General features: G+C 46.3%; 1 protein-coding gene across 6 annotated transcripts in view; it reads right to left on the reverse strand.

Annotated features, from left to right (window-relative positions):
* ndst2b (N-deacetylase/N-sulfotransferase (heparan glucosaminyl) 2b) overlaps positions 1-23,209 on the reverse strand; it is an 83,294-nt gene that overhangs the window by 3,243 nt on the left and 56,842 nt on the right. For 2 of the 6 annotated variants that reach the window (XM_064321013.1, XM_064321015.1), the window contains 14 exons: positions 22,951-23,006; positions 17,715-17,745; positions 13,438-15,066; positions 9,855-9,942; positions 8,770-8,924; positions 6,555-6,740; positions 6,039-6,167; positions 5,494-5,676; positions 4,763-4,859; positions 3,919-4,042; positions 3,031-3,205; positions 2,576-2,746; positions 1,967-2,076; positions 1,654-1,756 (listed from right to left, as the gene is read on the reverse strand). In XM_064321013.1, coding sequence (XP_064177083.1) covers positions 1,654-1,756; positions 1,967-2,076; positions 2,576-2,746; positions 3,031-3,205; positions 3,919-4,042; positions 4,763-4,859; positions 5,494-5,676; positions 6,039-6,167; positions 6,555-6,740; positions 8,770-8,924; positions 9,855-9,942; positions 13,438-14,448 — 2,532 coding nt within the window. In that variant the 5' untranslated portion in view covers positions 14,449-15,066; positions 17,715-17,745; positions 22,951-23,006. The remainder of the gene's footprint in view (positions 1-1,653; positions 1,757-1,966; positions 2,077-2,575; positions 2,747-3,030; positions 3,206-3,918; positions 4,043-4,762; positions 4,860-5,493; positions 5,677-6,038; positions 6,168-6,554; positions 6,741-8,769; positions 8,925-9,854; positions 9,943-13,437; positions 15,067-17,714; positions 17,746-22,950; positions 23,007-23,209) is intronic. The other 4 variants (XM_064321016.1, XM_064321017.1, XM_064321014.1 and 1 more) reach the window with 2 other exon arrangements.

Raw genomic sequence — 23,209 nt, forward strand, 5'->3', positions numbered from 1 at the left:
TAAAAAATGCATTCTACCATAATTGTGTGGAAGAATTTATTTTAACACAATGGACGTTTAGCCTGTTGCAATTTCCTCTCAGTAAACTCCATTCATTTTATGCTAATGGTTTCAGCTTTCCGCAGTCTGAGCAAATGGGAGCTAACTGATTTCACCTGTCAGTTTGTAATTGAATCCATTTTAAACGGAACCTCTTTCAATTGGAATTATTTGCCTCAGTACATACCGCACCGTAAATGAAAAAAACAAGTTGGTCTGACCGAATTGAAATTCCTGGGATGCGAATATGGGACATTTATTTTTAAGGGCATACAGTACATAGCTATGTCTGGCATAATGTGGCTTCAGGAGTGTAATTTGTCCTTCAATAGATGTAAAAAGGTAACATTAAGAACAATTGGCATCTCATTACAATGTAGAGCTTGTTACTATGGTTGGAACAAAAACCAGCACAATAGTGGGTCCCCAGGACTAGGGTTGAGGAACAATGCTCTACGGCCCCATACAGTACTTCAAAAATTCAATGGCCACTTCCATCGCTCCCCACACAGAGGATAAGAGATGTGAGATGAGCTGTGTGATTGGCCTGGTCACTGGGGATAATCTGAAAATATCTGTAAAAGTTATGGTGCGATATGCTGTTCTGTAAATAGTGTGTTGGTAATATGTCCATTGTACTGCAACTGTTGTATCTTGTGTATTCTACTGCTGTGTGTATTTTCTGTGTTGAGGGAATTAACTAGCTTTGTGAGGCAAAACAAATTTCTATGAAATGGACAATAAAGCCCATTTAATCTGTCATAATCTAAAACAGCCTCGCTTTAAGCCTCCATTGTGTACTGCAGATCCTGGTCCCCCCTGATTCAGTACAGAACTATCCACAGGCATTACAAACATGCCAGTGAGTTGGCATTCTTGGAAATGTATCTGGCTGCGTTCGAAATTGCATACTACGTAGTATACTATCAATCAGCACATTGAGTATGTGAGTAAAAAGTACATTAGCTTTTCTGACATACTTCGTCATCATAGAAATGCTCCACTTCCTTTCAGCACTTTGTATGTTGATGATGGTGTGAGACAGGTGTGTAATATTTCGCATGACACCGCCCTACGTCATTTTCTTGGTTGAAGTCTGGGTCGTGAACTATCGCAATGCATTGTGGGATACTCATGCTAAAGTAGTGTGCAGTGTTTGCATGCAATGTTATTTCATCGAATGTTGACATCCTGGTGTTTTACACCTGATATTTAAATAATGGTATAGTTTCGGACATGCTAAAAATCATATGGTAAATGGTAAATGGACTGCATTTATATAGCGCTTTTATCCAAAGCGCTTTACAATTGATGCCTCTCATTCGCCAGAGCAGTTAGGGGTTAGGTGTCTTGCTCAAGGACACTTCGACATGCCCAGGGCGGGGTTTGAACCGGCAACCCTCCGACTGCCAGACAATCGGTCTTACCTCCTGAGCTATGTCGCCCCGACATATATGTACATATATGTACATATATGTATATGTATATATGTACTATGTAGTACATATATAGTATGTACTACATAGCATGCAATTTTGGACGTAGACTCTCTGTATGTATGCAGTTTCTTGACCCTACGGGTGGAGGTCAGAGGTGGGAGGTCAGAGACATTACCTCTGGTGTCATGTCTGGGTACTTCCTGCCTTTGCTCTTGCCCAAACACTTGGCCCGACCTCCGTCCAGTTTCTGGCACCAGAAGCCCTTGCTTTCGTCATATCTGAAACAGGAAAGAAAGAGACTTCCTTTATACAGAGACACATCCACAGGGAGATGCACAGACAAAGACACAGTCAGAGAGAAATGTACAGACAAACTTGGAAATAAAGTAACCAAGACTGTACAGCAGGGAAACAGACACAGGCAGATACAGACAGGAGCCTAGCCGGTCCGTCCGTCCCACGGAGAGGCGGAACGTTGTGGTACTCACACCAGGGCCTGTGTGTAGTTGAAATGGGGTGTGACCCCCAGGAACTTCTGAACTCCATCCATCACCGCCGCGGGGTTGGAGCGCAGCAGGGCCCCGTCCACGATCAGGAGCTGGCCACAGGGTCAAAGGTCACAGCTCAAAAACAATCCCACAGTAGCAGCAGAGAAAAAGGCCCACACAAGCAAACACACACAAGACTGCTCAGCATGACTGAGTGTGTCCAGTTGTAGCAAAACATCTGGAACTTAGGTGTGTTGTGTGTGCCCTTGGACTATAAGTAAGGCGCGTCGGTGCCTTTATCTCTGACAAATAATAGCTGGTAATAGAGCAATGTTGGAAAGCTTAAATGGCCAAGGCTGTCAAGCAGCTTAATGAGGGGAGAGGACAATTTCTGGGCCACTTAGGCATGCTGGCCAGAGGTTGTGTGAAATGGAGGCGTACCTGGCCTGGCAGGTACTGTGAAAGTGTAAAAGTAATGTGTACCTGGCTAGGGCTTACGGGAAAGAGCCATATGTTGCTATGGGATTGTGGGAAATGGAGGCATACCTGGCTGAAGCTAATTGGAAAGAGGCATATGTTGCTAGGGGATTGTGGGAAATGGAGGCATACCTGGCTGGGGGGGTAGTGACGTAGCCAGCGCTCCAGGTGCGTGGCGTAGGCCCCGGGGGCCAGGCTGCGACGGCGCAGGGCGAGCAGCTCCGGGGACGAGGACGGCCCCGCTGTCACCACCTGGTGGAAGGTGTGGTTAAGGGCTGTGGGGTCCAGGTGCGAACGCTGGTGCTGCAGACAGAGATGGGCAGAGGGACAGAAAGGAATGGAACTGAATTAAGACAATACATGCTGAACATGGATTCCCAACAAGAGGATTCCAAAGGTCCACTCCACACTGGTTTTGATGAGTATAGGCAGTTACAAAGCTTTTTTAATTGGCTAGCTAAGTGAAACTAAACAAAAGGATGTAGTAAAAAAGGATAGTAAAAAAAAATGTAGGTAAATTCACCATAGGAGTGGTTCCTAGCAAGCACAATACTCACTCGCTCAGACACACACTCACGCACACACACCTGGTACCAAGAGTATGCTCGGTCAGCAGGGTTGATGAGCACCGCCAGGATCTTGGCTCGGGGCAGCAGGGCGGCGGCTCTCTTGGGCGTGGCCTCCGAGTCGAAGTAGTTGGCGCTTTTCTCAAATATGAAGTCTGTGCTGACATTGGAGGGGAAGGGGAAGAATTCCATGTACCTGTGTTGAGAGAGGGGGGTTGAGGATGGGACGAGAGAGGGGCAAGGACAGAGAGAAAGAGCATCAGAGAAAGGGATTAGAGGCAGAGTATGAAAGAAATGCAAAAAGATGATGAAAGGAGGACGCAAAGAGAGGCAAGTGGGATGAAGTGAGAGAGTGAGAGAAGAAGGCTGGGCTCAGATTTCAGAATCTCAAACAAAAAACAATTTTATGATTCAAAAGGACATAGGAAAGAAACAGAGGGAATGGGAAAGTTTCAGTTTGTGGTTAACTATCAGTTTTCAGTAAGTAATCTTTTCTTAATTCAGACTCCACATTATAGTAAACACAGTGTGTCAAGGCTGAGGCCCCTCATTTTCTCACCCCGTGATTAGCATTTAAAGGGTACACTTTCTGGTGTTGTTTATTCTACTTCAGCTTCACTGCCTGTTTTCCAATGACCCACACAGTGTGAAATGAAGGGTATGTTAGATATGTACAGAACATTCAGTTGACCTGGTGGCTTTACAATGTCTGTTGTCAGAGCATTTGGGAGTTTGTGGTCTAAACAAAGAAAACACAGTCCATGTAACTTCATAGTAGGTGACATGACCAAAGGTGGGAAATGAACCCCCAAGTCTGGTCAGAGATGGGGGGATGCGTTCTGAAGTCTAATTAAAAAAGACAAAAAAGGGTGTGTACTGCGGGAGGGGGTTGGGGGGGGGGGGGGTTACCAGTCGATGCCGTGGTGGTAGTTGGGGCTGTTGAAGAACTGCACCTCCTCGAAAGTGTTGGGGTTGGGAAAGCTGCTGGTGATGGCGGGGTGCAGGGTGAGGAAGGAGTGCAGCGCTGTGGTACCTGCATGGGGTGACAGGGGGCGCTGTGATCCACATCCCTGTCCTCGTTGTGTCTTAAGCTGACCTTACACTAGATATGACTTCTAGATAACTAAAGTCTGTCACACTCTCACATTCAACAACAATCTATCCTAAATCATGGATTTTTAGTCTTTGAGGTACACACGTTTTAACATTCTGCAAAGCCTGGGAATCACCAGCTTCACACATTATAAGAGTCCAACAGGATTCTTTTGGAGATTTTTAATCTGAGCCCTCCTCTGGTGTGCTGATGTCACACAAAGCCAACGCACCTATTGGCCGTTGTCAGGGTAGGATTATAAATCATGTCGTTGACCATCACAAACCTTTTGAGCCAAGACTAATGATTTATGATAATATTGTACATTTGGTTTTGTTGGAACGGTCAAGACGAGAAAGACTCAGTCGGAGCTATCTTAATACAATCTCACACTAATCGTGAGTCGTAACGGAGGCGCACACCGACTGAGGTAAGACTGGCAAAATTTTCCTACGACTTCTAAGACTGTGTAAGGCCAGCTTTAATTGTCAATATTATCACCAATATCACGACCCCTGCGGTACCTCACACAACTATGCAACACAAAAACTAACTTTCATAATTAAACCACCAATTCGTGGTTGAAAGCAATGCAGTGTGATTTTCATAAAGGCAAAAGGATTTTCCCCATTTTTTAAATGAGAGGAGGCGTGGCTTCACCTGTCTTTTGTGGGCCAATCACCAGAAACTTGGGAAGTCTATCACAGGTCTTCTCCTTGGACCAGATGTCTTTGTGTCTCTTGTCATGGCAGGGGTTCTGAAGAGGATGAAAAATAAAATTAGAAGGGCATTAACCCCCCACCAAGCCACTCCACAATTAAAAGTCTCACTGAATCATAAAACAGCAAAAGAATCTAATCAATCATTTTAAATATCCAAATGACAGAAGGTTCCGTTTGTTAACAGGAGTATCCTAAACTATATTATAGTTGATAATAATAAGTTCAATTTTTTTTCCTTTTTTTAAAAGCAAATTTGGCACCCAACAGGGGGCTGAACATTTCCAATTCACACCCAAATTTGGAACGCTCAGCTATTTGCCATCGCAGCCGTGTTCATGCGTGAACCACTGCTGATTTGGGAGAGTGTAGACATCCTTGGTTCTCCTCCAAAACACATGGTGTCGCCAGCCAGCTTCTTTTCTCACTGCTGCCCGTAGCCAAGCTCGCATAGAACTGTGTCGGATGAAGAGCTTTCATCTGCGGCTATGGCGCGCAGTCAAGATTTGGGTTCCGGGTTTTTCTCAGCGCAGTTATCCAGCTAACCGTAATACTGCTTTGTGAAACTGGGCCCTGGTTGGTCTGTAGAATCTGGAGTTCTGTGAAGCAAAGCAAAAACATATCTGCCCACTAGACTGCCCAGGGCAGAAATGGCAATGTTGTTCCACCTGCCTGCCACAAGGGGTCCCTCTCCTCAGGGAAGATCTGGAAGTACTTCTCCGCCAGCTGCACCGGGGGCAGGGTGAGTAAGCGCAGGTTGGTCCAGCACTGCACAAACTTCACCAGGGATTCAAAGGTGTACAGGCCCAGTCGGTCGTTCCCGTAGTTGGACAGGTGGGTCATGAAAATGCTGACCTGGAAGTGAACCAGGGGATGGGGTCAGATGAGCTTTAGTACAGCGCAGAGACAGCTGGCCAGTCATAGGAGGAACAGCCCAAAATTATTTTAATGGCTTACAGTAAAATGCATTTTTGTGCAAATTGTTGATTGTTAAAGGGGAGGTTTATTTACAGTAAGGAGCAGAAAGAAAGTACTGTGCGCTATATTAAAGGTCAGGCATACAAGTGTATTAAAATAAAGGTGCACAGGCGTATTAAAGGTCAGGTGTACAGGTATATTAAAGGAGAGGTATACACGTGTATTAAAGGTCAGATGTACATTTGTATTAAGGGGGAGGGGGGGTGTACAGGTGTGTTAAAGGGGAGGTGCAGTCTCACAGGGTTGAGCAGTACGGTGAGGAACAGCTCCCCCCCACGGATGCTCTTGTCTAGCTCTTTGGAGCCCCCAGGGTACTCATTATAGAAGATGGTGTGAGTGAAGAGGCCACACGTTTGTCTGGGCAATACCTGCAGGACACACACACACACACACACACGCGCACACACACATCATGCCAGAGAAACCAAACTTGATACGGCTCTCAGTATGCTTATTCAATTCATACTGTGTGTGTGTTGAGTCACAGCTCTGCTTTGTCCACAAAGTCATGTTTCCACAGTTGTAGCATTAAGGAAATTTAAGACCCATGTCCTCTGACTTTTCTATTACAGTAATTGCGACACACAACTCAATCTGGAACTCTGACAGCTCTGCGGTCCACAGTTCACAGGTTGTGGTCCGTGCGGCTCTTGAAACTGGAGTAAACCCCAGTAAACCGTTTTTTGACAGCTCTATCATGGTCCGTGGGTCATGTCATGGTTCAGTCCGGTTTGGGTCACGGTTCCGGCCCTCACCTGGATGCCGTTGTGGATGAATCCGCGGCGGTAGCGGGCGGGCCTCAGGTGGGGGTACTCCTCAGTGCTGGTCACCCGGATCCCCCAGACTGACTTCCAGGCCTCGTACAGCTGGGTGTGCACCGGATACACCCCCGAGTGGTGGGGGGCCACGGCGTACCCCATATCTGTGGGGATGCCGTGTTCCTGCCAGCGAAGAAGAACAGGAAAAGGAAGTGAGGGGGGTGGGAGGTGGATGCAGATACTTACTGAGCACGGTTAAATACTACAATAGGGTAGAATCGCCAGGTAGCATATCCAATTAAAGCACTACTCTTTAACCCAGTCATTCCTCTCACCTGTGTAAACAGCATGTTTACCCCCTCTCACCTGTGTAAACAGCATGTTTAGCCTCCTCTCACCTGTGTAAACAGCATGTTTAGCCTCCTCTCACCTGTGTAAACAGCATGTTTAAACCCCCCTCACCTGTGTAAACAGCATGTTTAGCTCCCTCTCACCTGTGTAAACAGCATGTTTAGCCTCCTCTCACCTGTGTAAACAGCATGTTTAGACCCCTCTCACCTGTGTAAACAGCATGTTTAGACCCCTCTCACCTGTGTAAACAGCATGTTTAGCCTCCTCTCACCTGTGTAAACAGCATGTTTACCCCCTCTCACCTGTGTAAACAGCATGTTTAGCTCCCTCTCACCTGTGTAAACAGCATGTTTAGCCTCCTCTCACCTGTGTAAACAGCATGTTTAGCCTCCTCTCACCTGTGTAAACAGCATGTTTACCCCCTCTCACCTGTGTAAACAGCATGTTTACCCCCTCTCACCTGTGTAAACAGCATGTTTAGCCTCCTCTCACCTGTGTAAACAGCATGTTTAGCCTCCTCTCACCTGTGTAAACAGCATGTTTAGCCTCCTCTCACCTGTGTAAACAGCATGTTTAGCCTCCTCTCACCTGTGTAAACAGCATGTTTAAACCCCCCTCACCTGTGTAAACAGCATGTTTAAACCCTTCTCACCTGTGTAAACAGCCTGTTTAGCTCCCTCTCACCCGTGTAAACCACATGTTTAGCTCCCTCTCACCTGTGTAAACAGCATGTTTACCCACTCTCACCTGTGTAAACAGCCTGTTTAGCTCCCTCTCACCTGTGTAAACAGCCTGTTTAGCTCCCTCTCACCTGTGTAAACAGCATGTTTACCCCCTCTCACCTGTGTAAACAGCCTGTTTAGCTCCCTCTCACCTGTGTAAACAACATGTTTAGCTCCCTCTCACCTGTGTAAACAGCATGTTTACCCACTCTCACCTGTGTAAACAGCCTGTTTAGCTCCCTCTCACCTGTGTAAACAGCATGTTTAGCCTCCTCTCACCTGTGTAAACAGCATGTTTAGACCCCTCTCACCTGTGTAAACAGCATGTTTAGCCTCCTCTCACCTGTGTAAACAGCATGTTTACCCCCTCTCACCTGTGTAAACAGCATGTTTAGACCCCTCTCACCTGTGTAAACAGCATGTTTAGACCCCTCTCACCTGTGTAAACAGCATGTTTAAACCCCCCTCACCTGTGTAAACAGCATGTTTAGCCTCCTCTCACCTGTGTAAACAGCATGTTTAGCCTCCTCTCACCTGTGTAAACAGCATGTTTAGCCCCCTCTCACCTGTGTAAACAGCATGTTTAAACCCCCCTCACCTGTGTAAACAGCATGTTTAGCCCCCTCTCACCTGTGTAAACAGCATGTTTAGCTCCCTCTCACCTGTGTAAACAGCATGTTTAGCCTCCTCTCACCTGTGTAAACAGCATGTTTACCCCCTCTCACCTGTGTAAACAGCATGTTTACCCCCTCTCACCTGTGTAAACTGCATGTTTACCCCCTCTCACCTGTGTAAACAGCATGTTTAGCCTCCTCTCACCTGTGTAAACAGCATGTTTAGCCTCCTCTCACCTGTATAAACAGCATGTTTAGCCTCCTCTCACCTGTGTAAACAGCATGTTTAGCCCCCTCTCACCTGTGTAAACAGCATGTTTAGCCTCCTCTCACCTGTGTAAACTGCATGTTTAGACCCCTCTCACCTGTGTAAACAGCATGTTTAGACCCCTCTCACCTGTGTAAACAGCATGTTTAGACCCCTCTCACCTGTGTAAACAGCGTGTTTAGCCTCCTCTCACCTGTGTAAACTGCATGTTTAGCCTCCTCTCACCTGTGTAAACAGCATGTTTAGCTCCCTCTCACCTGCGCAAACAGCTTGTTGAACCTCATCTGCTCAGCCAGGACGGTGACGTTGTGGAAGAGGTGAGGCTGCATGTGGCTCCACATGTGAGGAAACCACCAGAACTCCTTCCTGTGCCTCAGCAGCATGTCGTCCCCCCGGTCCTCCTCATCTGTCCCTGGGCCGCGAGGAAAGGGTTTCCTTAGCAACGCCGTACCCGCCGCAGAGCCATACACCCACAATACTGCCGCACGCTCATTCCGACAGACAATACCACCACACCGACACAGCATTCCTCGTTCGCAGCGATAACATACACACCAGCTTCACACCGCAGGAGCACTACAACTGCGCCCAATCCGCTACGCTTGTTCTACATGTCACTGTACATTCACATACACATTTATTCATCTGGAAGATGTGTCGACCAAAGCAGCTTACAAGGACATTATGGGAAATAACACCAAGTGCAAATAACCAGGATAATGGTAACTGACTAGCCATTTAGTGCAAAACTGAGGAAAATGAACCACTGTGCAGATAAAGGAAAAGAGAAATGCTGCAAAAAAGACCTGACATGATAGTCTTGATAGTCTTTGCACTAATCAATACAATGCAAACATGGAGTTATCAAGCTATAGAGGAGTTATAATCAAATATATAAAACACTGTAGATAAAAACTAGTCATTTCCATACAGTGTGTGTCCTATTGTATTATAAGTGCAATTTCTTTATCAGTTTGAAGTACACGTAGCCTAAATAGAATCCCCCTGATGGCATTATTTCATGCACTCATATATCTCTTCCTTTTATGTCACAAAGAATGTACAATCTATTTTAATAAAGAGGTTCATAATTCAGTAGGATTAACTGGGTTATAGCACAGCCAGCTACAGCAACCAGCTACTCACTCAGAACAGCTGCAGATGAAGTGCAAATACATTGCAATGTGTGTTACTTTACACCTGGAAATCACACTAATATAGTTCATATAACAGTAAATCATTCAATTTAAAAGTTTACAAAACAACAAACAAAGCAATAATCTCAGTGGAAAAACCTTATAATCAAGAGCATCACCACTCCAGCAAGTGCACCACATCTTACCTGTGTAGTAGAACTTTCCAGAGAACCCCAGGTTAAAGGTGAAATTGGGGACCAGTGATCGTAGTTTATTTTGTGTGTTAAGCAAAGCCTGGAAATAAATAAATAAAAATCCATTTTAATACTTTATTATTTGTAAACCAATAAGCCCATGTACTACCCTGCTGAATTTGATGGCCCAAAATTTCTGGAGTTATTCAGGTGGCTAGAAGATTGTTAAAGGACTATTTAACTGGATACAGAGCTCCCGTACAATAAGTCACCTTCTCTGGCTCTGTTTGTTCTGCTTTCATCCTGACACTACAAAACCACTAAAATATACATTATCACAGAACACCATTCTCACCAATACCCACTGTCCCACTTAAAGGTGCTCAGTTTGCCACCGTTCACGTTGTACAGCCTCTAGGTGGAGCTAGAGAGCTGATCAACTGCTGAGCAGCTCAACAGCACTGAGATATGAACAGGACCGTGCTGGATATTTATGTTCTGTGTTAGAGGATCACAGATTGCTGGGGCAAAAATAGAAATTACAAGCAAGGGATACTGACAATGTTAAAAAAAGATCTTTATGCCATTAATAAACCATTCTAATAATTAATTTTATTTCTGTAGGACTAAAAAAAAAAAAAAAAACATCCCTGAAAAACAGCAAAAGACAGAACTGTCTGCTTATTACTGAATTGTAATAATCAGCTCAGCAATATCCATTTCAATGTGATGCAGCTTCATTTATGATTCATCAGTTTATACATATGAAATATGTGGATATGATCCTGACACCATGACATGCTGTACTTCCAACAGTGCAGGCCCAGTGCATTCCATTTCATTCATTTAGCAGATGCTCTTATTTCTAGTGACTTACAGAATGTCAATTACACTTTAATACACTACATCACCAAGTACTCATTTACTTTGCTCTTTAGAGTAAAAAACAAGTTTATAGAAGCTTTCACAAGCAACTAAGACAAATTTTCCTTAGAAAATATCAAAGGGAACAAGCCTTAAAATGTATATCAACCCATCATGTACATGTCATACCAAAAGAAGTCAGGGGTTCCAGGAAATGGTAATAATAATAATAATAATAATAATAATAATAATAATAATAGTAGCAGGATCTGCAGGGTGTTTCTCTCATTACTTTATTACATACTCATGTATCCAAAGGATACTCTCTTTCCTAAATTAAAACAAGGACAAACCCATTAGCTGCCTGACTGACTGCAATAAACTCCCACTTCCTCCCCTAAGAGCGACTGATTCAAACAAGGCCACCCTCCCCACCAAACAGCGTTAACTTTATTGGTGTGTAGCCTGCCTGCCTTTTGAACAGAGCAATTTAACAGTGGAAGGGGTCAATTACCCCTCCCCCGTTATTTACATGGACTATTTTAATCTCCTTCCGATGTGCTTGCCAGTGGAGGACTGCCAGGTGATGCGTACGGCTGGCTCAGCACATGCCATTTAACGCCAGCGCCTTTCCTCCGCAGCAGAGGGGCAAAGCAATTGAACTCCGAGAAAAGGTGATGCGGCTGCAGTTTAGTAATTTCGGAAAGTCAGTTTAATAGCGGAACGAGGGACCGTTTTTTTTAAATACGCTAATTACAAACGCGGCAGAATTTCGACCCACTGAACTCCAAAAACGCGGTGTGCAAAGAAAAGCACGCAAGGCTGCTATGGAAGAGTGCAAGAGTGCAATAGATGCTAACAATGTCAACAAAACAGCTTCATGCTAATAATAAATCATCCTAATAATTTTTAATCTTATTTCAGTAGGATAAAAAAAGCATTCAGCAGTGTAGTATAATGGGTAAGGAGCTGTTCTTGTAAAATAAAAGGTCACAGGTTTGATTCACATGTAAGACCATGCCGTTGTACCCTTGAGCAAGGCACTTAACCTGCATTGCTTCAGTATATGTCCAGCTGTATAAATGGATGAAATGTGCATGCTATGTAAAAAATAAAAAAAAAGTTGTGTAAGTCGCTCTGGATAAGAGTGTCTAGTACATGCCTGTAATGCATTCCCAAAAAACAGCAAAAATCAGAACAGTCACCGAATTTCAAAAGATAAGTAAAAGTTTGTAAGATTCCATATGATTTCAAATCTCAAATCTACAGTCAACATCATTTTAGAGAAATAAGAGAAGATTAGACATATTATTGTAGAAATAATAAATCATTCTCTACTTTTCAAAGGGTGTGATGCTAATTCCTACTTTAGCAATAACTATTTTAATATACTCACACGTGGATTGGATAAATGAGGGAGCAATTGAAGCAGTTTATCTTGGCATAATAACAACAAAATTTGTACAGGATCACTACAGGACTCATTAAACCACATAAATCATGGGGTCATCTCATTCTTTATATCGATTGAAACCAACTTTTTCTAATTTTGTTTGGCTTAGTTGAACTCCTGCTTCTGTGCCTGTTTCACAAAAACCATCAGTTTGTTTGTTACTCAAATAAAATATAGGTATGTCTAGATTCCGCAGACAGTTGTCTTATTAGATCAACATCTGAAAAAGCAAATCACAAATATAAGGACACAAACAATTTTAAATATGTCAAAATGAAATTTAGAGTATTATTTTTGCAGTGTTACTGTTTAAAAATTGTAATAATTTTTAAAATTAAAACAGTACAGAGTAGCCAATATTCAAGTATTTAAAACAAATGTGAAATGTAAACGCTATTTCATCAGCCCACACTACATTGCTTTTTGTGATTTAAATACAACTGTTTCATTATTAGAATTTTTAATTTAAACTCATGCATTGTATGGTTACAGATCAGTTATCTTTTTATTATTTTTCAGTATGGAAATCTGGTCATGCAATGTCATATAAATGTACTGCAAACTGCAAAATGATGTCTTAGTCAGAAGTGAAGTGAGCTACTCTTTCTATAAACTGTAGCAGTTATTATTCTTGGGTAATGTCATGAAAACTTTCAATGAGCATGAACAACTGGATGTTGGACGTTGTGTCCTAAAAAGACCCCATGCTCCAAAGATATATTTTTAGGCCTTTACAAATGGGATTAAAAGAAAAAACAACTGGGGGTTACCACCAGTTTTTCACTTGAACAAAACAAGTCAAATGTTGGAAGTGACTGAGTTCAAGGCTCTAAGCTGCAAGAGACTAAACAGTGGGCAATCTTGTTCTGAATCACAACAAATAAGCGACGAAAGGTTCGGAGGAGTCTACTGTTTTATCAAAAGGTGAGCCACGTAATGCTTTTACTTTGATATTTAAACATTTATATCACCTAAAATCTAAAGTTCTGCAGATTTTTTTACTCATTCGTATTTCAAATAGTGGGACAAACCAATCACTAGAGGAATTCATAATTGCTTTCCAAAAACAATGGCTACTTACATTACGCAAACGTTAAATCCATTAAGCAATAAAACTCTAACCTCTCCATTTCCAGATGAAAGAGCATATTAGCAGGCTTTCCATACTTTAACCTAAACTTTGACCTCCGACCAAAGTTTGACCTTTAAACTTTTCAATGTAGAAAGGTAGAGGTGCACTGTACTTTCATTGCAGGGGTAACAGCCAGGGGCACTTACCTCCACATCAGACACCTTCATGCGTGTGCCCTCCTTGCCCACGAAGATGTCATCCACGTCCACCAGCAGGTAGCGCTCCATTGGCAGGCAGAGCCGCCTGCCTGTCAGGTAGGCAATGGAGTCCACAAAGATAAGCTTGTGGAGCCAAAATGAGAGGTTGTTTCCAAAGAACACCCTGTGGATGCCGTCCAGGAGGCCCAGGTCCTGGATGACAGTGGCGTACGTCGCCCCCTGCTGGCCCGGAGGCTCCGAGGACTGGGCGCTGGCCAGGAGCACCGGCTCATAGGTGCTGTGGTTGGACTGGAAACCGGTCCAGTCGTTACCGGGCAGGGGGCCCGGGTCTACGAGGTTTGGGCGGGTGATGTAGAGCAGCGGGGTGGCGGAGTTTATGCGGTAGTCCTGCAGGGCCAGGTTGGAGTTGAGGAGCAGCGGGAAGCCCTTGAGCTGGGCATTGTGCAGCGAGTTCTCACTGGCCTTGAAGAAGCCCAGGATGCCCACACCGTACTCGATGCAGTACTTGTCCAGCAGGTCGCGGTTCCAGGAGTCCAGGTTGACGTACTTCAGGATGTTCTCGTAGACCACCAGGGCGTAGCGTCCCCGGTCGCGGCCGGCCAGGGTGGGCATGTCGCCCTTCCCCGGGGCGATCTCGGTGCGGTAGCGGAAGCGGCTAGACTCCAGGACGGCCACGATCTCCTGGCCCAGCTGGGAGTAGGTGCTCTCCACAAACACCAGCACGGCGGGGTCCGTGCGCGGGGCGTCCCCGGCCTTGGCGGCGGGACGGCGGCCGGACCGTGGCGGCAGGAAGAAGGGCCCCCGGGGGGCCCCCGCTGCCGCCGACCCCGCCCCGCAGTCGCTGAGCGGCAGAGGGGGCGCCTCCTTGATTTTGGGGCTGCTGCTGACGTAGTAGGCCAGCAGCGCCATGGAGACCAGGCAGAAGACGATCAGCGCCAGGACCAGGCGGTGCAGCTCCGGCTGCCGCAGGCTCCGCCCCAGCTTCCACACGCCCGCCATGGCGGCGGGGGCGGGGGAGGGGCGGGGCCGGGGAGGCGGCCAACACAGGCGGAGGAGAAAGAGAAGGGTGGAGTTGAGGCAGAGAGTGGGGTAGCCGCTGGCACCAAGTTCCGCCCAGGACCAGCCATTGGCCTTAGGTGACCATGGCCCCCATAGCCCCCTTAGGGACACGCCCACTGTTCCCTCTTGCTCCGCCTCCCCGCTCTCTCACAAGTGCAAACTGTTACTTAGCTTCTGCCTCCGGGCTATCTCTCTTTCTCACTCGCTATCTCTCTCTGTATCTCACTGTTATTTCTTTCTCTCAGCCCCTCCCCCTGATTCAACTGTCACTTCTTCCTTCTTCCCCAACCCTCAGATCTCCTTTTCCACCATTACTTCATCCTCTTCCTCTCACCTTCTCCCTTTCTCTCAGTGACACGCAAACGTTCACGAACGCTCGCACGCGTGGACAGTAGACGACGGTCCTTTGCTTCCCCCGTCGCTCCCAGCTGGAGTCCAGAGCGTGGCCCCGTCAACGGAGCGGTGGCAGTGTCTTCTGTTCTGGAACTCTCCCGAGGACAGCCACCCTCAAGTGCCCCCCGGTCTGGTCATTCCTGGAGAAGAGGGCCGGTCACGCACCTGCGCATTGGACAGCGGGTGGGGGAGGGGGTGGAGGGGTTTTGAGGGAGGAGTTAATGCTAATGGCCCTGCGCTCTCTATCTGTTTGGCCCTTGCTGCCTAGCCACCTTTTTTTGAATACCGTTGTACGTCTAGGAAGGTTAGGCCGGCATAGAGCCCCACAGATGCAAGCCTGCTGCTGACACGAGAGATCGGGGCTCCCTCCGCGGCGTGGCTCAGCCGCAGCGCTAGCGCCTCTCTCTCTCTCTCTCTCTCTCTCTCTCAGAGCGCGTCTCGCCGCTCTTTCCCAGAGATCCCAAAATAGCCTCCGGCACTCTACCCAGACCTCCAGGAGGATAACCTTACAGGTGTGAGTGGAAAAAGTGAACTCGTGCTCGTGATGTGTGTATGCGTCTGTGTGCATGCGTCCCAAATGCCTGACACTGTCCCCCCCTCCACACACACCCTACCCCCACCCCCACCCCCGCCAAATACACGGCCAGGGTTGGTCACCTGAGTAGGTTACTGTCTCACAGTAGGTCTGCTAGACTGCTTCTACACATGAGCACTATAAATACCCACAGTGGGAACCATTTGCCCCTCTAAAATCTGACATATGACATAAAGGATCCTCCCTACTTAGTAGGTCACCATATACATAGGCTGAGATGATCAGGGACTGGGACACACAAATGTGCATGCATAGAACACATATAAAACACAGATAAACCACAAATACACAAAGCATTCACCAGATACACAGTAAACCGTCCAGTGTTACTTCATTCTAGAGTGGGATCAAATGCTATCTGTTAAGAGTTGAATTAACATAGAGTTGAATTAAACCTGGACATTTTACTGTGTAAGGACACACGCAGAAATGCAGAAGAACACATGCATGAATGCATGAAGAAAACACACAGACACACGTGCTCACGTGCCTCTCTCTCGCTCTCTATCTTGAGGCCTTGATCGCCAGAAAGACAGATCTCTTTAATCTATCAAAGTCTTTGTAACCCAGCAACAGTGCATTATTCAATGTTTGCCGAGCCTGTGCAAGAACAGAAGGATGTTTTCTTCCTGGGACGTCTGATTTGAGCCAAGATAACTTATCAAAAGCTCTGAGCTGGTGCCACTGCCTCTCTCTCCACACAGTGATGATCTTAGTTTAAACCTTGGATTTATACCCCTTAATCACTATACAAAGGTCTCCAAGATCCACAGTTACTATAATATTTCTATAGCAACATTTACAAACTTCAAGGGTAATTTTTCAAGGACAATGTTTATTGATGAACAATCTTATGAAAGAGAAAGAGAAAGAGAAAGTATTATGCCACTGTAACCCCATCAGCAAGACTTTTTCACTGGAAAACAGAACCAATGGTGAATTTGCTGGAATTTAGATGTTTGCGGTACCAAAAAAAATAGTGCTTCTTAAAAATTTATAACAGAATACCTAGCACCTTCATATTCTGCAACATTCAAAATTTGTCATGACCTTTAACCTTAAATATTTTTAATAACTCCCAAGGTTTTCAAGGACCTGTGGGAGCTCTGGCACAGCAGCGGAAGGTTAAACCCTAAATTGGTTATTTCAATATTCCTGGGAGCTGCAGAATGCCCGCGTGTCATATAACTGAAATTTATGTCCCATTGGCCTGAGCAGCTAAGCTTTGCCTCCTTAAATCCCCTGTTGTGATATTCTTCCCGAAGAGTTTCCAGGACTTAGGCTCACTTACAGTAGCTCATACATAATTACAGCTGACCTCCCAGGCAAGTTCACGCTGTAATCTGAACCGTAAACTCCGCTGTAAAATGGACTGCAGACCATACTGTGCACTGAAATCAAATCTCCGCTGCCCATTCAACTGTACGTTCTACTGCCAACTTCAATTGAAAGTGCACTACATAGCAGCGACTGGACTGTAACATGTACAGTTAACTGAGCTGCACTCTCAGTTGGGACTGTTCACTGTACAGTCGACTGAATTGTAAACTAAACTGTTTGGCATTCCTGGAGAACATCTAGCAACTTTTGCCCATTTACAGCCTTTAAGAACAGTCTGAATCACCCAGTTCTTGAGGAAAGTGTTCCATTTTCCTTACACTTTTTTTTGGTGGGAGAAAAAAGAAAAAATAGTCAAAAGACAGATGAGATCTAAGACCATCTGATGTTCACAGATGTTCCCCACTTCAATAAATTGCCCTGGACAAGAGCATCTGCTAAATGATTGTAATGATAATAAAGACATATTTTTTTCAGATCAGTTCAGAACGTAAGGTGAGTTGGTCCTCCTGGGGTTTGTCTCCCTAATTCACACAGATTTTGTTATTTCTGTTATACTTGACACGTTTTTAAACACAACTAATTTAAAGTAAACCTGGTACAAGACAAAATTACCATGTGTAAATTAAAATTTGGGTGTGTTTAATTCACTTGTGCAAAACTGTTGAAGGCAAAAGGGAATTGAATTGCAAAACCTTATGCAAATTATACATAAAATTGTCAAAGCTTTACTGCATAGTTTGTACTTCGACAAATGTGTGTGTGTGCGTGTGTCTCATAAAATGTCTACCCTTTTGAACACTCAAATAAAAATAATTGCAATGTTCATGTCAATTCTATAGACCGTGCATCACAGAGCTACAGGAGGTCGCTGTCTTACCTTCACTTTCGATCGGATTTTTCAGAGCTTCCTGAGAATTATGAAAGAAAAATAAGTCAGGAGACACCTACCCTTACAGGAGACAATAAATCAATACCAGGATCATCTTACAAAGATCATCTTTCTTATTTCAAGACATCTAAGAGATATTCTCCCTGCACCCGGTCAGACCACTGGTAAATGGCCAGTGTAACCCTGGAGAAACCGCCACAGATATCGAGTAAATTGATGATGTTGTCTTGTCCTTGGTGTGAGCCCTTCTCAGACAATTTTGCATGAAAAACCAAATGGAGCATGATCTTAAAAAACATTCACAAAGCAAAGGAACACCACTCTGTTTTATACAGTCAAGGGGCTCATTTACATTATAATTCACTCTCAGATGCGAGACGGTTACCCTCAGGGTTGGAGTCAATTCCATTAAAATTAAATCAATTTGGGAAATGAATCGCAATTCATTATCTGAAAAAAAAACCTCAACAGAATCTATTTTCTGAATTGACTGGACTGAAATGGAACTGGCCCAATACTGGCCAGCCTTGTCCTGATAATAAAGGTGGTTCCATGGGATTTTTGCAAGATGCTTCCAGATTCATTCGGACACCGAGACACTGCCTTTGCACAAGCTGCTAATCACAAACAGCTTGAGTTCTCAGACTGTTAGGTTCCTTCACTTAAATAAATTACATTCAGACAGTTTCCCAATCGAAGGTCCGAAGGATGTGACCCAAGTCATCCTGTATAGTCAGGGACATGTTAACACACACGTGCAACATCAGCAATTAGCAGACTGAGCATGTCTCCCTGGAGGAGAGTGATGTTTTCGTTGGGGGGCATCCCACTACTTTTCACCCCTCGCCTCCTTTCCTCCACTCCCCCTCGACCCCTCATCTTCTATCCAAAAGTGTGGAGAGGAAAGGAGGGGGGAGATGAGGGGAGGAAAGGAGAGAACGAGGAGGTGTGAAGACAACTGGGACAGCATATCTGCTTCTCTGTCATCAAAGTCGACGTCAATTATTAACAAAATAGCCCTATGGTGGGTGTCATTTTTGCAGAGTCCACAAATAGTAGGGAGGGAGGACATGAAGATCGGTTTCCAGGGAACAGAGGAGATGAGGTGGTAACAGTAGTAGAGGAAAGGAGGATACAGTTTTGGGATGCACCCCCGGTCTGTCTTAGTGAGGAGAGTCACAGGCTATGTGCAGTAGCAGCTGTTCACCAGCAGGTGGAATCAGAACTTCAGAGAGTCAGGAGTTCAGGCGTTCCTCATTCCCAGAAAGCCAGCCAGAAGTGGGAGATGTGGGCCTGTTTGAGCCTGGGTCAGCACACGTTGGCATTTCAGATTTCAGTTTACAGGGTATTGCCCGCCGTTAACTGGCACCAGCGAATCAATGCCCTGGTTTGTCGATTGGCTGAAATCTGCTCGTACTGGCTACGTGATGCAATGGCTGGTTTATTCCACAGTGAAGAGAAGCACTTATTGTTTGCACTGTTCCAACTGATGGGGGATGCAGTGTGATGTGATCGCAAGTGAGAATGCGATTCCAAATGGGAAAATGGGGAACAAAGAGTCATTGTTTCAAGTCTCCTATGACATGTGGAAAGCCAGAATTAGCAGAAAGGTGGGTCCTGTTTTTCCTCAGCGGACAACACTACATTTTTGCTCTCAAAACTAAACTAATCTGCGAGCAGCTGAAGCCACATAAGAACAAAAGGACTTTTCTTTTCCTTTTTTTGAACCTGCTTAAGTTTGAGTAATGGCCAGAGGTGGAAAGTGCACGGGTCAGAAAATAAAAGTCCAGCCATGTGTTTCTTCTACCAATCAACTCAGTCAGCTGATTTCACTAATTACTTCTACCTCCTGGCTGAAGAATTGTGCTAATTAGCAAACCCAGATAATGGGGACAAAATGCCTTGAAGAACTTTTACCTTCTGAACCCGGATTTTTCTACCTTCTAATGGAATCCGTTCTGTATACTTCTTTCTAGCTCGTCATACCTGTTCTATAATGATTTTAGGAGACCAGTGCTGTCATGTGAACACTAGCTCACATCTGGTGTCAATCGCTCGGACAATGTTGGTACAGATTCCACCGCCATTTTGTTTGACCTTTCGGTGCTGAACTGTGTTTATCAGTCCTTTCAAATGAAGGAATTGGGAGACTGACAGCACACCCGACAGGACGCCAGCAAGGTGAGGGCAGAGACTGTTCGATGCTGTCTGGGGTGAAGGTCATCTCATGAGTGACCCGGCTTAGAGACGGTTCTCCATTATCACCGCAGGGTAAATATGTGAAGTCCGAAACGCCGCCTTGCTAGGGAAGCGATCCGCCTCCCTCCAATTCCCAGCAGTGGCTAAATCTGGCGGCGGCTAAATCCTATCTGGGCTAAGGCTGTTCCAGCATCGGTTGGCGTAGACCGACCACCTTGCCTGGGAAGCGGAAAAACAGTAACCCCCCCCCCCCCCCCCACAACAAACGCAGGAACATCACAGAGAGCGAATGGGAACGCGCGCTAGTGCTAACCGCGCCGTCCTCTGAAGTCCGCGGGCCGTCCAGACGGGAGCTGGCGGGCGGCCCGCTGCGCCGTTTCTCGACGGAAAGCGAGCGAACGCGACGGAGCCGTCGCCGCCGAAGGCTCCCTTTTTTACTACGCGGCCGCTACGGAGTCAAAACCCGCCGCGGCGAAGCCGACGCCTCGGAGCCTGAGCCAGAGCGTCCGCAGAGAGCCAGAACACCCACGGCGGGGAGACTTCCTGTAGCGCGGGCCGGCTGCGTTCGCTGGCGGCGCGCGGCTTACATTACATTACACTGCCATCGCAGCTAGCTGCTCTCCAGGAATTCGGGCCATTTCGAGTACTTCAGGGTTCTGGGCTGCCTATTGGATATTGATTGAGAGCCCAGGCGCCAGCAAATTACATGATTTGAGACAGCCTGGACCCTGGGAATGCTGGGAGAGTTCAGCAAGGAGGGAGAGATGCCGTGCGCAGGTAGAGCAATCACACACGCTGAGATATCCTGCCCAACACTGCACTAGTCATCCGGATAGGATGACACGTGTGTGTGTGTGTGTGTGTGTGTGTGTGTGCGTGTGTGTGTGTGTGTGTGCGCGTGTGCCTGTGCGTGCGGCGACGCCCGAGCGCTGGCTCATCTGCCGCAGGATCTCTCAAACGTGGACAGGAAGTGTTGCTCTCATCGCGGGAAAAACATCAAAAGCCCTCTAAATGAAGCGCAAAGTGCAGCGCGGAGCTGCTGTAGCTTGCCTAGTGACCTCGTATGGCTAACGACAACGTGAGCATTGAGCCGACACCCCCCCGCCCCGCTTTTAATGTCCGCACAGACAGTGCTGCCGAGAGGACGGAGTCAGGAAATTAAGATGGAGGAACTGAAGATAAAGGGGATGTAGTGTGAGGTTGGGCTGTGCAGTCCCCCCGCCCCACCCCACCCCACCATGCCCTCTGTGAGATGTGTGAGTGCCCTGCAGTAACTAGCATCCGACATGCTGCCACATGTCCCCTCCAATGACAGCGGCGGCGCAATTAAAGCTGCGCTGGCACGGAGCAGCAATCAGCGCAATCAGGCGCCGTCGCCAAGCCCTCAGAACAGCTTAGCGGCCTCAGCTCTCCCCATCAAATCCCATTCACGCTGCTCGAATGAACCCTCACCTCTCTCACAGACAGCGTTCGGCTTCACTTCCAACTGCTGTTTTATCTCCGCTTTCTATCTCTCTCTCACACACACATCCACACAGACACATACGAGGGCATGCAAGCACAGGCGTGCACGCACACATGCGTAGGCATGTATCCAAAGGTATGCACATGCACACCACACACACACACGCACACACACACACAAGCTTAGGCATACATGCACACACACACACACATACACACAGACACATATGTAGGCACGCATGAACACCACACACACACATGCACACGTGTAGGCACACATGCGCAGGAACATGCACACGCACGTAGGCATGCATGTACAGGCAGGTACACGCACGCATGCACGCACCAACACACGCACGAAGACGCACACGTACACAGTCATATAGAGAAAACGTAGCACCCTTCCCTTAAACAAAATAAGGCAGATGCTACATGAATGGGACCAGGTTTAGAGAGAATGGGTTCTGTTAGAGTGGAGAGAACGGAGCAGATATGTATGGGCTAAGGGAAAGCAAACCTCATTAATCTGCGTTAACCTAGGAAATTAAAACATACAATACCATAAGGCAACATACACAATCAGATACTTACAAAAATGGCACACAAGTTAAAGACATCCCATGTACCTCAAAATGGAGAAATCCAAGCAGGCTTGTTAATTTCTTATTTATTTATTTGCTTTTTAGCATTTGGTAAGAGCGAAAACAGGGAGTCCTGTCTGAATTTAAAATAAATAAAATAAATAATACCCTTCTCTCAGTCAGTACTAGTAGTTATCTCCTTCAGTACACCAAATGATTGTTTTTCGTGTTCCCAGGGTTTAACAGACCTAGGTAAACTGCTTTTTTCCCCATAGTGCACCACAGGACTGGAACAGCTCACGGAATTATCTTAAACTGTGCACCATCGTATACCTGGCTGTTTTAAAAAGCTACTGTTCAAAGCGCCGTGACGCAGGGGTGCACAGTAATTGTTGCATATCAACGTGATTTCGGGAGAGAACAAGTCGTTCTAGACGCAGGAGCCCGTTCCGTCGTCGTAATTCCGCTGCTCAGCTAAAGCTGCCACCGTTACACGGACCCAAACGCAGAGACGCTGTTTGATGCTCACTGTCTCTGTCAACCAAATGCTATAAATGTGATTTGCGTGCACTATCAGGAACACAACCCTCGGTAGTGCAACCCTTAAGATAAGTGCTCTGTCCTCTGAGCTCCACTGATGTGTTTTTCCTTAAACCTTGTTATAAAGGTAGTGAATTAACGCAGCCCAGTGCATGATGGGACAGGCTCCAGACATCCCTGCTACCCTGACCAGGAATAAGCAGGTTAGTTAATGGATGGATGGATGGATGGATGGATTAAATTACAAAGGAAGTCTTTTCATTGGATAGGATTTCGCCTTACAGCTACTCAGCGATTAAAACAAACTTGTTTAAATTAACATGAGGAGAACTGGATAAAAGACGAAAAAAATAAGGCGAGGAGGTGGAGTACTTTGCCTCTCCTCCCAAACCCCCCAGGACCCTGAACCACAGAAGAAGAAGAAAAACTCAAGCCCTAACCTGGTTGCCATGGGAAACAACCCTCTGGTCTGGTCCGTCTTCCACGGCGGGGGCTCCTGAAAGGAGGGAGCAGCAGAGAGGGGGGGAGTTCAGGTGAGAGACAGGGTGGGCGTTCGCGGTACCGCACCATCGTGCGGTTGTTTGCTCTGCCTGGCTGGAAGCCGCGGGCCCAGTGCCGGCTGACGCTCGGGCCGCTGGCGGGCCGGCGGGCGGGAATGCGAAAAGCGGCAGCGCCTGCATCTCGCCTCTTCCCGCGGGG

Source organism: Anguilla rostrata, chromosome 2 (assembly GCF_018555375.3).
Source record: "Anguilla rostrata isolate EN2019 chromosome 2, ASM1855537v3, whole genome shotgun sequence".
NCBI lineage: Eukaryota > Metazoa > Chordata > Actinopteri > Anguilliformes > Anguillidae > Anguilla > Anguilla rostrata.